General features: G+C 35.9%; 1 protein-coding gene across 6 annotated transcripts in view; it reads left to right on the top strand.

The window, feature by feature from the left end:
• Positions 1–16,669, top strand: part of TRMT11 (tRNA methyltransferase 11) — a 151,113-nt gene that overhangs the window by 25,191 nt on the left and 109,253 nt on the right. For 5 of the 6 annotated variants that reach the window (XM_088023875.1, XM_028117041.2, XM_028117037.2 and 2 more), the window contains 3 exons: positions 921–993; positions 1,116–1,247; positions 10,267–10,387. In XM_088023875.1, the coding sequence (XP_087880001.1) occupies positions 921–993; positions 1,116–1,247; positions 10,267–10,387 (326 nt within the window). Of the gene's footprint in view, positions 1–920; positions 994–1,115; positions 1,248–10,266; positions 10,388–11,833; positions 12,566–16,669 lie in introns of those variants that run through there. The other variant, XM_028117040.2, reaches the window with a different exon arrangement.

Genomic DNA, 16,669 nt, shown 5'->3' with positions numbered 1-16,669 from the left:
TTTTGTTTTTGTAGCACATGTTTTCACTGACATCCCCTTTCTAGAGTTACAAGAAATTTGGAATTTTTTGAGCCAATAGGCTTGTGAACCCACTGAGCTTCAGGAATGTGAATGAGAACTTGTTTTTCTGTGCCCCATGAGTTCTGGGCTTTGCAGGGATCCTATCTAAGAATAGTTTGGCCTTTTCTACCGTATTTTGCAGTAAGTCTGTAAATAGTGGCAAGTGTATCTCAACCGTTCCATCTCAGCTCACTTCAGTTCTTTGGTAACTTAGGTGGTTTCAGATGTAACAAAAGAAAAATTATCAAGGCATTACACTGTCAGTTTGAATCTACTTTATAAAAATTGGGTGACTTTTTATTAACAATCCAATTTATTGTTTGTTCTCATTCTGTATGTATATATAAAGCATAATTTTTTTTTAATCCATTGAGAGTGAGTTGGATGCACTATGGCCTTTTACCCCTATACCTCAGTGTATAGAATAGGGATAGTCTCTTAGGTAGCCAGAGTACAGTTAACATTTTCAATAAATCAATGCAATAGTTTAATTTTATTTTGTTATCCACTTTTGTCAGTCACCCAGGAATATCCCTTTATTTCTTTGTTTTTTCCCTCTGGGACAGTATCCAATCTTGTGTCAGGTATTACATTTGGTAATATCTCTTTTAGTTTGTCACACTGTCACAGCCTTTCTCTGTCTTTTTGTGACATTGGCATTTTTGAAGAACATGGCCTGTTGTCCCTCCCAATGTTTTAAATAGAATGTTCCTTGTGGTATGTATTCTCGGCTGGAATATTTCACAGGTGGCGATGTGTTCCTCTCTGAGTGTCCCATCTGGAGGCCCATGATATCCATCTACACCTAACTGGTGATTAGGTGACTTTTGACTACCACATTATTTGTGTTTTCTGTCTAGCTCCATATGGTATCAGAGAATCTACAAGAAGAACAGGTTCTCAGAAGGAAATACCAAAGGGAATGGAAAAATGGTAAGTGAAAGTTAAATATGATACTACTATTTTGAGAAGAAGCATGTTGTTCTTTTTAATTATCTAAGTTTAACAGTCTTAAGGTTTTTCACTGATTTTGAAATTTTGTTTTCTTTTTCTAGTCCAGAAAGCCATGTTCCTGTTTCCTTAAGCTATCATCTGAGTGATATGTTTTTTGATCTGTTAAACTTTGCAGCTGAGACCCTCGTGTTAGGTGGAAGACTAGTCTATTGGTTACCAGTGTACACACCAGAGTATGTAATGTTAACTAATTTTATTTTTGATTTCACTTTTGTTATGGTATTTGTAAATCTAACATTTTTTCCCTATTCTTAATTGGATTCAGGGTAAATATCTTTGTGTTTAATGTTTATAATAGTCTTTGTTTACCTACATATGTGTATAAAACAGGCCCCTTCCTCTTATTGATTGAATTGCTTTGACCTTTTTATTTTACATCAGGAGTTGGCAAACTATAGCCTGTGGGCCAGATATGGTCCTCACCTGTTTTTATAAGGCACTTGAGCTAAGATGGGTTGAACTAAGATGGTTTTTTACATTTTTAAATAGTTGTTAAAAAGAAAAAAACAAAGAACATGTGACAGAAATATATGAACTTAGTTGAGGGATTCATCTGCTCCAAGCTAGCTTTAACATATATTGGCTGTTATGATCACTTTAAATGCAATAAATCTTTTTTAAAAGCTAACACCAAAATAAAAGCTGTGCTTATATTTAAAGCCCTAATTATGTTCCACATTGTTGGTTTGGGTTTTATTATTCAGTAATTATTAATTATAAACAGAGCTGTGTACATCAACAATGAAACACAAGGTGTCTTGAATAAGACAGGATCTTTAAATTTGAAAGAAAATTTATTATCAAGCTCAAAATTTGGCTGTTTCTCTAATCTGCCATAGTAATCTTTTTAAAAATTACTTTAGTTCCTATATTTACTATACATAATTTTACAGAAAGCATTTTAAAACAGTGTTACTGTCTTTACAGAATGGCGGATGGTCCTCAGCAGTTGGAAGCTGTGCTGTTTTTTGTTTTATAAATGTTGTGTTGAAAGTTACCATGGCCTGACTTTAATCACGCATTTGTTTATCGGCTGATAAGAGTGTATGCATTCATGCCCAGGCTCCTTAATACTGGTCTTATGTTTTGCTGCCAGTGTAATCTCATTTAATCTTTTCACTTTAGAAATAAGGAAAATAAATTCCAAGGAGTGAAGTGACTTCTCTACAGTTAATAGCTAGGTAGCTATTTGGTTTCCTTATTCCTGTGGCTATGTTCACTTAATTCAGCAGTTTACCGATCTCAGGCGCCTGGTATGTGAAGTGATAGATGGAGTTTTACTGTTTTTGGAGAAGATCACTTTTGTTTGTTTCTATACAAAAATGGTTCCTGCCTTAGACAAGCTGAATTCCAACAGCAAGCTTACTGTTTTTTTTTAAATTTATTTATTTGAGAGAGAAAGTGTGCATGTACACACGTGCATGCAGAGTGGGGGAGGGGTCGGGGAGAGGAGAGAGAGAATCCCAGGCAGACTCCCTACTGAGCTTGCAGCCTGATGCAGGGCTGGACCCCATGACCCCAAGATCACCGAGCTGAAACCAAGAGTCAGACACTCAACCAACTGAGCCTCCCAGGTGCCCCCGCACCCCGTTTTTTAAATTAAAGATGTATTTATTTATTTGAGAGAGAAAGAGAGAGAAGCTGTTTTTTTTTTTTTTAAGATTTTATTTATTTATCTGAGAGAGAGAGAATGAGAGATAGAGAGCATGAGAGGGAAGAGGGTCAGAGGGAGAAGCAGACTCCCCGCCGGGCAGGGAGCCCAACGTGGGACTCGATCCCGGGACTCCAGGATCATGACCTGAGCCGAAGGCAGTCACTTAACCAACTGAGCCACCCAGGTACCCAGAAGCTTACTGTTTTAACTCAAGTTTCAGAACTAAATTTTTAAAACATTTATTTTGAGATAATTTCAGACTTACATAAAAGTTTCAATTGTAACACAAAAAACTCTCCACATCCAGATTTTCCAGCTATTAATGTACACATATTGTATCTTCTTTCCTCACCCATTACATTAATCACATACCCATTATCATTCATTTTTTTTGGAACTGTTTGTGAAGTTGCAGATAATGATGCCCCATAACCCCTACATACTTCATCATATTTCTCAGAAACAAGAACATTCTTGTCAAACCACAATCAACCCTCCGAGTTTGGAAATCAGCATTGATAACACTGCTGTCCATTTTATGGACCCTATTCAAATTTTACCAGTTGCAGTCCATCTGAGAAAATGTGCTCTATTAACCCATCATGTCATTCTCCTCCAGTCTAGAATATGTCCCCATTCTTTTCTTATCTTTTGTGTCCTTAACAGTTTTGTAGAGTATATGGCTTATATTAAAGGTTGGCCTACAATCAGGGTCCATCTGATTTTTTTTTTCTTTTTTTTTAGAGAGGGAGGTGGCAGGGAGGGTCAGAGAGAAAATTGATGTTTCTTTTATGACCAGATTTAGGTAGTGCCCTTGGTAGGAGCACCACAAAAATTATACCGTGTTTTTCATGCATTGCGTCATGGGGCACATGGAGTTAACCCCTACTAGAGATCTTAAACTTGATCATCTGATCATTTTGTTCTCTGTTAGTGTTCTCCACTGTGAGCCATCATTTTCTCCTTTGATTAGTATTTCATGGGGGGAGATATCCCAAGATTCCATCAATATCTTGTTCTTCATCAAATCACTATTCACATTGACAACTCCATTGTTGACAACCACTACAATGATGACTTTTGTGTTCCATCATTCCTTCTGCATTTGTAAGTTGGCATCCTACCGTAAGAAAGAGTTTTCCCTTCTTCCCCCATTTGTTTACAAATTTTCCTCCATTTGTTTACAGATTTATTTATTTTGCTATGGAATCATGGACGCTTATATTCATTGGGTTATAATTCATTACTGTCACTATTTTGTTGCTCAAATTGTCTCAGATTTGATCAGTGGGAGTCAATTTGGGGTGGTTCCTCTGTCCTTTTGAAATATTCCCATTAGTTTTTGTGTACTTATTTTTTGGCATTTCTGACTGTCCACTATTTTGTACTTTATTATTTAATTACAATTGAAGTTGAATGTACTTAAGAATATCTTTTGTAGTTCTTTTTTTTCCTTTCTCTTTATACAAAATTAAATTGGAGGTACTTTTAAGTATTTTTAATATTTCTAAAGATCTTACAAAATGGACACTGGATCTTTTTTCAGTGACTTCTTGATTTTAATAATTTTCAACAAGGGAAAATTTCCAAATGCATATTATCAGAGGGATATTTTAGAAGTAGAAAAGGGATACAAAGGGTGCCTGGGTGGCTCAGTTGGTTAAGTGACTGCCTTCGGCTCAGGTCATGATCCTGGAGTCCCGGGATCGAGTCCCGCATCGGGCTCCCTGCTCAGCAGGGAGTCTGTTTCTCCGTCTGACCCTCTTCCCTCTCATGCTCTCTATCTCTCATTCTCTCTCTCAAATAAATAAATAAAATCTTTAAAAAAAAAAAAGGGATACATGTTTTACCACCTTTTTTACCTTAGATGTTTATCAAGGGAAAGATTTTGTCCAGGTATGTGGCTAATGCACACATGGGAAGACTACGATATTTACTTCCCTGACTTCATCCCTGGAGAAAGTTATGTCCATGTCCTCTGATGTTCATTACTAAACTTCTGTTTTTCCTTCCCTTTATTTTTTTTCTGTTTATACTTTTATTTGCATTTATTTTATGCAGAATTTACTCCTAGGCAGTAAATTTTTGTTTCTGCAGTTTCTTCTGGGATATCTTTTTCTTCTGTGCAACCTCCTCTTCTGGTTTAGAAACAGTCTACTCTTTTCCAGTCAGGATCCTCTCAGGGTGGCAGGGAGAGCTCATGTATGGGTTAATCCGACCATGAGCCCTGTACGTTCTATGTCACATCTTGGGGGCTTTGTTCACCTGGATGTGCTTAATGACCAGAAAATCTACATCCAAACCCTTAATATTTGGCATTACTCTCTGCATTTGAAAGCATGTGCAGTAAAAATTCAGCACTCTTTTTGGGCCACCAGCTATTTGGCCCGGGCACACCTACCACCTCCACCAGTGTAGAGATAGAATGGCTTCTGCAGTGTGACAGCCTTCAGATACTTGGTGGCTTTTCAGATATGCATAGCCTTGACGGCGTGGGCAGTTTCATGTGTGTTCTTAAAGTGAACACGAAGATTTGAACCTCTTGATTTGCATGATTTTGTAGGGTTTTTCTGGGTCAAGTGAATAGCAAACCATTTTTCAGAGGTCACCTCAGGCCAATTATGGGAAGAATATGATCTCCTTCCCTTTAGCCTAAGGTGATTTTATTAATAAAGTATTAATTCTTATTACTGTTAATTTATTAATGAACTTAAGTGTTCATTAGGAAATGAATTATTTTCACTTCTGTATTGTATGTCATGCAAAATCTTTGTTCTTTTAAAATAGCACACTATTATTAGGAATTTAGGACCAAAATCGTCTGCAAAAGTTTGAAAAAATGTTCTTGCTTCTGAATTAAACGATTTAGAATTAAGTTTGATTATGTTGTATTAAAAATATGGCTTTGTGTTGAACTAAGAATAAAGATTTCATTTTAAAATTATACATTAGCACAGCTCAATTTTAAAACTTTTTTACTTTTGGTGTTGTGAATATAGGCTTTTAGTACTACTACTGAATTCATTTATTCAAACAAATTCTGTTACATGATTCAAGTTTAAAAATAAGAATTACAGGAGCGCCTGGGTGGCTCAGTCAGTTAAGTGTCTGCCTTCGGCCCAGGTCATGATCTCCAGGTCCTGGGATTATGCCCTGCATCAGGCTTCCTGCTCAGTGGGGAGTCTGCTTCTCCCTCTCCTTCTCCCTCTCCCCCTCCCCCTGCTCATGCTCTCTCTATCTGTGTCTCAAATGAATAAATAAAATCTTTAAAAAAAATAAGAATTACATATTATAATCAAGTTCAGGTATTATTCTTTAAACCCAGGGCATTTTGAAAGTATAAGACCTAATAAAAATAAAATATTACTTAAAAGCTTAGTTATTTGTGAAGAATTGTCAGCTGATAATTGAAAAAGGATTTTCTGTTTGGTAATTTAAATTGCAGTGAAAAAATTGCTACTCAACAAACTTGCTGTATTTCCTTGAATGTAGATTTTCCCCACTCAGGGGTATTGGATTTTTTGCCAGTATCAAGATGCTCTATACACTTTGTGTCTTTTCACCTTTATTTATTCTGTCCCCATTGCTTGATAAACCATTTCTTCTTTCCTCAGCTGATAAAATTCTAGTCATCTTTCAAGACCTGGCTTAACTGTCACCACCTCTATGGTACTTTGCCAACCCTTCTCAGCAGAATTAATCTTTCATCTGTGCTCTCATAGTAGTTTATTTTTATCACTCATAGAGACTGACCACATAAAATTACTGTAAGCTGTTGGTATTTATGGGTTTATTATTCAGTTTTAGCTACTTGCAAGTGACCCTGAAAGTCTGTGTGATAGTCGTTTGGATGGCATAAATTCAACTCACGTGTGTTTGATGTTATAGGAATTGCTAAGCTACTGACTGCAGCTGTCTGCTCAGGCTTTATGTATCCGTAGTATTCTTTTCTAATTTGCATTAGACACAGATAACTCTCTTGAGGTGATTAGAAACTGCATTTCTTTGTGAAAGATGTTCTTTAATAGAAATCCCACTGCTACTGCTTGTGATAAAAACAATGACAAAGTAAAGTTTAGTAAAGTATGCCCCAGCGTAGGATTTGGGGGGTACATTTTTTTTCCAATTCTATTGAGAAATAATTGACATACCTCACTGTATAAGTTTAAGGTGTATATAGTATGATGGTTTGATTTACATAGGGAATAAACTTTAGTAAAGTGAATTTTGGAGTAGCTCAGAGCAGTGAAGGAACATGTTTTTCTTTTTTTTTTTTTTTTTATGTTCAGTTAGCCAACGTATAGTACATCATTAGTTTTTGGTATAGTGTTCAATGATTCATTAGTTGCATGTAAAACCCAGTGTTCATGTTTTTCATCTCTTAACTAGGAAACAAGAAAAAGTGATCCTTTGAACTGTTCAGTGAGTGCTCTAATCAGTGCAAAATCTGTTTCTCAAATGGGAGGTGAAATTCTAGTGACACTTGGAAATAGCTTGAGGCATGAAGGTTCATAGGAAAATGAGTGTCAAAATTGGTTCATGGAAAAGCTAGGGGTCGGGGTGCCTCGGTGGCTCAGTCGTTAAGCGTCTGCCTTCAGCTCAGGTCATGATCCCAGGGTCCTGAGATCGAGCCCCACATCGGGCTCCCTGCTCGGCGGGAAGCCTGGTTCTCCCTCTCCCACTCCCCCTGCTTGTGTTCCCTCTCTCGCTGTGTCTCTCTCTGGAGAGTGGGAGAGGGAGAAGCAGGCCTCCCGCCAAGCAGGGAGCCCAATGCGGGGCTCGATCCCAGGACCCTGGGATCATGACCTGAGCCGAAGGCAGACGCTTAACGACTGAGCCACTCAGGCGCCCTAAATAAATAAAATCTTAAAAAAAAAATTAAAAAAAAAAGGCTAGGGGTCTATGTGCACAATTTTGCTTTTTAAAAAATGATGTAATATAATTTGTATATCATGCAAGTCACCTTTTTACAGTTTACAACTCCATGGTTTTTAGTATATCCACAAAGTTGTGCAACCATTACCACTTTCTAATTCTGGAAGATTTTTGTCACCCCAAAAGAAACCCCATACACATAAGCATTCACCACCACTTCTGCCCCTGGCAGCCACTTATCTGTCTCTGTGGACTTTCTTATTGTGGCTGATTTAGGTTTTAAATAGATTGTTTGGATTGTAGGGCTATAGTAATAAAAATGAAATTAAGATAGCATACCTTACTATCATAATGACCCAGGCATAGTACAGATTTATGGTTTCTATTTTTAACAGTTTGCAAATAGTATAATGCAGTATGTTTGTATGAAATATATTAGGACACATATAGTAAACAATTTTTTGTTAACTGATATTTTAAAATTCTTAGCATGGTGTTTTGGAAGTATACTGCTAAATTGATTGGTTCTAATATAATAGGGCAGTGGTTAAAAACAAGCCTCTTAATAATGATGTTCTTTCATGCTTGAACTCAAAGATCAAGCTGAAAAGGTAATCTAAAACAAAAATTTGTTTTTCTGCTCTTAAGCCAAATGCCTGGTGACTCAGTTTCAGCAGCTTAGCATCATTTGGGTCATCAGTATCAATTAAAATTGTATTGGTTTTGTACTTTTAGATTTGATTTGTAAATTTGTTTTGGTTTTATAGTTATATAAGGGATATAAGCATATGAACTTTATATCTCACTTAAATATCTTTACGTTGCATTTTAATAAGAATACTTTAAGTCAACTCTGCCAGGAAATAAGATTTTTTTTTCCTTTAAAACAAGGGTACATTACTAAGTTTGACAAATACTATTTCATACATCTACAAACTCTGCTTTTTCAAGCTTAAGGTGAAGGCTATTCTTTCTGTTAACCATGGTGTAGAATGTATTCCTTCATATCGTAAATGCTTCGTGTGAAGATTCCAGATGTGATGTCAACTAATGTTAGGAGAAATACAACATTTCTGACTATATAGTGAACATTAGAAAATTGTTAGATCAGATGAAAACTGAAATGGTCATTCATTACTTAATGGAAAGCTCTAAGGAAGGATGCAGAGAATGACTTCAAGAGAATTCCTTCCACTGATAATATAGTGGAAGTGCATTGTGAATGTTGCCTGGTAAGTGGGTGATGAAGGTTTTGAGCATGTGGTTGAGGTAATGAGGGAGAGCTCATTGAAGGTCAGAGGGGCTAGAGAAGTCAGTAAAAGAGTGCCAGTGAAAACCATGTTGACGCATTGGAACAGGCTAGCTGAGATGGTGGTCCTTTACAGGAAGTGCTGATTGGCACCTTTCCCAGTTTGGACCAGAGCTTTAAAATTTCCCATGTGATAAATGTTTGCGGAGACCATCTAGAAAGGTATCAAGATTTGCAAAGGAAAAATAAAAACTGGCAATCTACAGTGTTCTTAGTGGTACCCATACCTAGTGAGCCCTCTCCGCTGCTGTTCTTCAGCATTCTGCTCCATTGCCGTTTCCCCCTCATCTGTCACGTGTTTCTTCTACCAGGAGTGAGTCCAACAACCTGTCAGATGTCAGGTTCTGAACTCCTGCAGCCTGACCTGCTTTTGAGATGTCCTCTCCATTCTCATAGTACGTGTGCTGTGTAGCAGCAGTCACCACTGCTTATGATCATGGTTTTGATTTTATGGTTAAGGTGACCATGGAGCGCTTATTTTATTGGTAGTTTATTTGAATAAGCTAACCTTAGTCCTGTATATACAAAGTTAATAGAGGTCTTAAGATGTCATTAAAATTTTGCAGGGACACTTCATTTTATAGGGAAAGTATATGCCGAGTGGACATTATTCTTTGGGAATTTATAAAAATCTCCACATGAATCAGTCCCTCATGAATGTCAAGGGGTTGTTGTAGAATATATTTCTGTCTTACGTGCTCTTCTGGGATCTTTGAGTGTAGAGTCATTGTCTTGTACTTTTGTGGTTTAAACGCTTGGTATTCTTCCATAAAACATATTCTCAGTCTACAGGTAAAATAATTTAAACTACTTTTTTTTTGGATGTGGTAATATTCAAATACTTTGCTTTTTAAAAATATAGATTGCTGTGAATTGTGTAAGACTGATGAATCACAGACCTGTACCCCTGAAACAAATAATACATTATATGTTAAAAAAAAAAAAAAGTAGGAAGGGAAAAATGAAGGGGGGGAATCGGAAGGGGAGACAAACCATGAAAGACTATGGACTCTGGGAAACAAACTGTAGGTTCTAGAGGGGAGAGGGGTGGGGGGATGGGTTAGCCTGGTGTGGGTATTAAGGAGGGCACATATTGAATGGAGCACTGGGTGTTGTACGCAATGAATCATGGAACACTACATCAAAAACTAATGATGTGATGTATGGTGATTAACATAACATACTAAAATAAAAAAAATACGGATTGTTTATGGATTGCCTGGACAGTTAGCCTATGTGAAATAAAATGGAACAGCATGTAGTGGGGGGATGTCCTTACATTGGATAACTCTGTGATGATCCTGTGTGGCCTTTGCATGTGAGTGTTCCTAAAAGTCAGCTGTTCTTTCTTCAGATACACTGAAGAGATGGTACCCTGGCACCCTTGCCTGAAACTTATTAGCAACTGTGAGCAGAAGCTTTCCAGTCACACATCAAGGCGCTTGATAACAATGGAAAAGGTGAAGAAATTTGAGGTAAATTATCCTAGTATTTTTTGGATAAATTCTGGAAGAATCCAAAGATTTTTTTTAGTTTTCTTGTAATGGAGTTTGGAATTATTAGTCCTTGATTTTTAAAAAGTTATCAAATTCAGGAAGAGGCAGAAGTTCAAGAGGTTTGTGGGATTTGGTGGAATTTAGAGGGTGGGAGTTGGATAGAGAAGTTGAATAGCAGAATAGAAATAGAAGTTGACCTTAACTTCTCATCTTTGCCACTAATGCAGTTAAAAAAAAAGCACACTTAGTTAAACAACTGTTGTTTAATTAGCAATCTGCTAGTTACCATTTTTTCTCCAAAAGCAAGACCTATTCGATTACAGACTATTCTGAAGAGAAAATGTCACTTTATATAATGGAAAAAGTAATTTGCTGTTATCTGTTAGGGCCCAACACCTGTTCTCTCTCTCTCTCTCTCTCTCTAATACACACACACACACACACACACACACACACACACAATTCTTGAGAAGAACAAAACATCTGTTATTTCATATCCAGATCAGAATTGATATGAATAATGCCTCATAATGGAACTTAATTAAATCTACAGAATGCTCCTTGGGCCATACTTATCTGGATTGACAACCATAGCTTTCCCAAATTCACTAAACTTTAGTAAGCCCCATCTATGTTTTTGATCTGTAGGGTAAGCAGGAAAGAACAGAGTGTTACTGCCTGAAGATTTTGTCATACTCATCTCTGCATTTGATTTTTTTCATCTAATTCATAGCTTAAGGATTCTTTCACAGTAATGAAAACTAATATTTATACAGTGCTTTTTGAATATATTATTATATATTTCTTATTTTTGTCCTTTTAGTTTTCATTTGCTATCTGTCTCTAACTTAGTTCTTATTACCATACACCTGGTTTGTGCTGATCATCTCCTAAATTATCTCTTTTCCGTTTTTCACACCTCTAGTTCTTAATTGTTAAATGACTCTTCCTAACTTCTTTATGCCAAAACTTTAGTGACTCCTTTTCATTACCGAATAAGATTCAATGTGACATAAACTCTCTTCAGTAATCAGGCTCCAATATCAGGGCATTTCAGAAAGCTTAAGCTGTTTATGTATATATATAGTTGATTTGTGTTCACTCAGGGGTGGTTGTGTAGGTGTGTATGTATTTGTGTATTTATATACAGGTATATGTGATATAATTAACATAAGTGGTTGTCATTTTTAAAACAAGTTTATATTCAAACGATATCCTTGGGGTGGCATCTTGTACTCATATTTATATCATAATTATTCTGTATATTCTTGAAACTTTTAGATTTATATTTAAAAAATATATTAATATTAAACAGTTATTTTGCTGTATAGTAACACCTTGCTTTTCTCCAAATTGTGTTACTGGACTTTGGTGCTCACATTTTATAGCAGACTGGTCATTTAATTGTTGTTTTTTGAAAATCAGAACCTGTTCCAAGGATGATGATCTACCATTAAATATTTAAAACATTAAGAAGATTCAGAAATTCTAAAAGAGGGGTTTCCAAGTTGTTTGACACAATGACAACCTTCTGAAGTGACAATTTTGGATGGACAACATTTATTTGGATATACAGAAGTCCTCTTAAGTAACCTCCATTTCAAACTCAGTTGATTAACTAGTACTGGCCATTTTTGTTCTAAAACACCAATACTTATGCCTGTAACATGTCAGATACTTCCAGCTGTTGACTTGCTTGATCTCTACTATGTGTGTACACTTCTGTACCTACCAGCTGAATTGTCTGTTTGCCATGAATCAGTTGTGTTTGTTTTGTGAACTGTTTAAGTCAGTTATATTTGGTATGGTAATTATGTAGTCTAACTAAATGCTAGTTAGACCAGTGAAATGTGACTGTAAGAATAAAGTTGTCATTTCTAGAAAAGCTAAGTGCAATACTTGAGAAAGATAGGATAAAGTGAGTTGCGAAGAAAGACTCTTGGACTGGGAATGGGTGAGATGACTAAAAAGGGTTGGAAAAGTTAGCCCATTCTAGGTTTCTCTACCCAGATTGCTTTTAAGAGTCTTTAAGTTCTTGCATCATTTTACAGAAGCCAAAACTGAAAATCTTTGTATGTCCTGATTCTATATCAAAAGATTGATAAATGAATATTTGGTTTTTTAAGTTAAAATTTCAGTATATTTACAAAACTTTTTCCTTTTTTCCTGCTTTTACTGACTTTTTCAATTAACTGACTGTAGTATTAGTCTGTTTAGGCTACCATAGCAGAATACCACAGACTGAGTGACTTAAATAACAGAAGTTTATTCTCTTATCGTTGAGGAGGCTGGAAGCTCAAGGTCAAGGTGCCAACAGGTTTGGTTTCTGATGAGACCTCTCTTGCTGGATTGCAGATAGCCACCTTCTTGCTATGTCCTCTGTATGCACATACTCTTGGTTTCTCTCTCTGCTTACAGGGACATCAGTCCTATTAGATTAGAGCCCCACCCTTATGATTTCATTTAACTTTAATCATCTCCTTTAAGGCTCGGTCTCCAAGTACAGTCATATTGTGGGTTAGGGCTTCAGTATATGAATTTTCGGGGGACACAATTCAGTCCATATCACTAACAATTACCAACATGTATCACAATGAATAAGAGGCCTCTGTTGCATGTTAAAGTATGCTTTTTTCATGCTCTTCCAGTCAGTTACTTTTCATGTATGTGTTTGTCTTTTAGTATTTTGAGGGAAGTAAGGCATATAATAATTTAAATTAGTAACACTGCAGCTCTTAGAAATCACAGCACTTAATGTAATTATTTGAGTTAGTAATAACATTTATGTGCCAGGCACATGAGTAATACATGTAAAAAATAGAAATAGTACCTGTAGATTTTATAGTTGTAAGTCTTGATATTAGAAAGTAAAATGAATGACATCAGTATTCTTTATTCTGTGGCCTCCATAAGTAGTACTTGCACCATATGATAGTTATGATGGCCTGAAACACTGTTCAGAAGAAAATATAGAGAAAGTACTCTAATAATGGGGACCACATAATAAACCAGTCATTTCTATCTTAGTGGCAAAATTGAGACCTGTTGTCATTTTGCATTTGCTTTCCTTTAAGTTTAATTTATTTAAGAAAATCTTTTTTTTCCAGTACTCTTTCCAGATTTATAATATTTCTGTAGGCAGTCTATTTGATACTTGGAAGACGTAGAGAATGATCTAAGCATGTAAATGCTGACTAAGGGCACTCACCTTAGATGTTTTTAAACCTAGAAAGGCAGTGTTAATTTTTGTTTGTTTTTATTATTTTACTTTTGTCCTTTCAAATTGATTTAAAAAACAAGGGAAAAGCCTAGTGCTCAAATAATTTTTTGAAACAGTCTTTACTTTATAAGATCAAATTTAATCAGTGAGTTTTAACTAGTATGCAGTGTACTATAACTGAAAGTACTTTGTCATGTTAATCATGTTTGGTTTTGAATTAATCACTTCATTTCTACCTTCTGTTTGTATGGAGAGGACTGTATATAATTGCAGCAAGATTCTAGTCCTTTATAATTCAAGTGATGACATAAAATTGTCAAACAATTCTCATACGCGTCTAACAAATTATCCTCAGCCTTGTTCAGCGTTGTTGACTTTGGCAGTGGAAGACTATTAATTGTAGATTTTTACACTCTTGTGTACTGTCTTTCTGCATTTTGGGTTTGTCACTTGTTAGGTTTAACTTCAGTATAACTTTTGGCCCACTTGATACATTGTTATAAAGTGTTCTCCCTCTCCCCTTTTAGAATGTAAACTTAAGTTATAAATGAGAAAACTGTCTAAAGAATGTAGGTGTATTGTAAAATTTTGTCTTTTCATTATTGCTATAGTTTTTAGACTTGCTTGTCGAGCATTAGTAGTAAAGAAGAAAATTTTTGCTACCCATATTAATGAAAAGACCTGATAAGAGAAGCCATTAGTCCCTGTTAATACAGTTTGAAAGAGAAGGGAATGATTTATGCTACTTATTGTTTACAGAGCTTTCATACCCATCTGATCATGTTATTTTGCTAATTTTAGAGACTAGGAAGTAGCTGAGTTGAGACCAAAACTCTTCTTTGTACTTGAAATTCTTTGATCTTTTTTATGCATCATATTGCCTCTTTACCAAGACAGTTTCTGCTTTTGGAACATGCCAGGGTTAAAAGGCAAATATTCTTTTTTTAAAAATTTTTTATTGTTATGTTAATCACCATACATTACATCATTAGTTTTTGATGTAGTGTTCCATGATTCATTGTTTGTGCATAACACCCAGTGCTCCATGCAGAGCGTGCCCTCTTTAATACCCATCACCAGGCTAACCCATCCTCCCACCCCCTAAAAGGCAAATATTCTTGAGTAGCATATTTCTAGTTTCTTTTTAAAGATCGTTTTTCCTCATTGTTCATGGGGCCATGGTAGAATGTGATTTATTTTACTAGAATTCATTTTTCCTGTTGATACAACATGTGGTTGACGGTGCTATATATATATTTGTGGTCACAGTGGTTACTTCTGTAAAACATTTTTCTTATATAAAGTTCATTGGAAAAAAATGCCAATTTCCAGAGTTGTCCAGAACAGACCAAAATATGAGTGTAATAGTTACATCTTCAGTGAAAATTGCCTAAAACAGTACCTTGTCAACCTTTTCCAATGGTATACTTGGACAGATGAAAGAGTATCCAAAGTACTCATTTTTGAAACTTCCTTAAAATCTTTTTAAACATTCATGCAGCTTTTAAAGTCTATTCTATAGTATGTTTAAGTGTAAAAAAAAAAAAGTATCTTAAGTTGCTGTTGCACTAAATGAGCCATCATGTGCCCTGTTTGTTTTGTGACTTGTTTACCTGACATGCTGTGATTTGAGAAGTACTGAAGTATAGGTAAGTTGAATTCTAGGTATTATATGGACACTAATTTAGACTAAAGTTATATTATGTGAGCTAGTCAGTATAGTTCAGATGATTTAAAATAGGGAATATTGGGAGGTCATAGTGGCAGGTGATGAGAATTAATGTTAATTTTTAAAATTTTGGATTGAATAAAGAGTCCACTAACACGAAGCTGATGAACAATGCTTCATTAATCCGAATGGCAGGTGTCCAAAACTGAGGGATTTGACTCATGGACCAGGAGATTTTGAAGCTATGGAGAGAGAAACAACCATTAACATTGTAACATGTTCTAAATGATGAAGGGAGAGAAGAGACACCAAGGTCTTGTGTTTGAGAAAATGACTTAAGGATGACTTGAAGTAGAAGAAATTAGTCTTTGTGATAAGTAGATTACATGTTAGAATGATAGTAGTGTTGCTAGTCATGAACTGGTGATTTGCTGACATAATGCTTGTGCCTATTTCATTATGCTTTATCCGTTCTCAGGATTAATGCCAGGACAGTGGATATTTTCTTTTCGATTAGAGCTATGAAAGATTAGAGATTAGGTGTGAAGATTTCAGTCATACAACGTGCCCAGTGGGAAGGAGACGCTGCTTCAGTTATCAGTGAGAAAAATAAGACCAGGTGATACAAAGTAAGAACATGGTAATTAGATATGAACTTGAATGGAGGTCCTAATACAGTAAAGTATTCATCACCAGCCAAATGTCTATGTATGAGAGAGAGAAAGACTAAGAAGGACTCTTTTAAAAAATTATCTCGTATAGTGAGTCAGAAGGAAACTATATTATCTATAAATTATGTTTTGACTTGAGATCTTTGAAAAAGGCTTTTAAGAGTAGATAGAGGGGCGCCTGGGTGGCTCAGTCGTTAAGCATCTGCCTACGGCTCAGGTCATGATCCTAGGGTCCTGGGATCGAGCCCCGCATCGGGCTCCCTGCTCGGCGGGAAGCCTGCTTCTCCCTCTCCCACTCCCCCTGCTTGTGTTCCCTCTCTCTCTCTGTCAAATAAATAAATAAAATCTTAAAAAAAAAAAAAAAGAGTAGGTAGAAGCCTGGTGATGCTGCATATCTTGTTGAAGTTTAAAGGATTATGTCATCTACTTATCTCATGTTATCTTGTTCTGAATGGCTGGCTTTAGCTGTAATTGGTGCTTTTCCTTGAATTTAAATCTTAAAGGGTCATCATTTGACTTTTATACATCTGCAACTAAATGATTTTGCCAAACTGGATATTTTGTTAATACTATCATGATTTCAAATTGTTGTTTCTGGTAAACCAAGAAAAAGCAAGTTTATCCCCTAGCTACTCCAGGAAGGTAATCATTTAAGATACCTGGATTCTAGTATGTATCTCTTTTATTTGCAGGAAAAATGC

Source organism: Eumetopias jubatus, unplaced genomic scaffold, assembly GCF_037043125.1.
Source record: "Eumetopias jubatus isolate StellerSeaLion01/CBP00866 unplaced genomic scaffold, mEumJub1_p1.0 scaffold_6, whole genome shotgun sequence".
In the NCBI taxonomy this organism is placed as follows: domain Eukaryota; kingdom Metazoa; phylum Chordata; class Mammalia; order Carnivora; family Otariidae; genus Eumetopias; species Eumetopias jubatus.
This window is presented reverse-complemented; position numbering and strand designations above follow the sequence as displayed.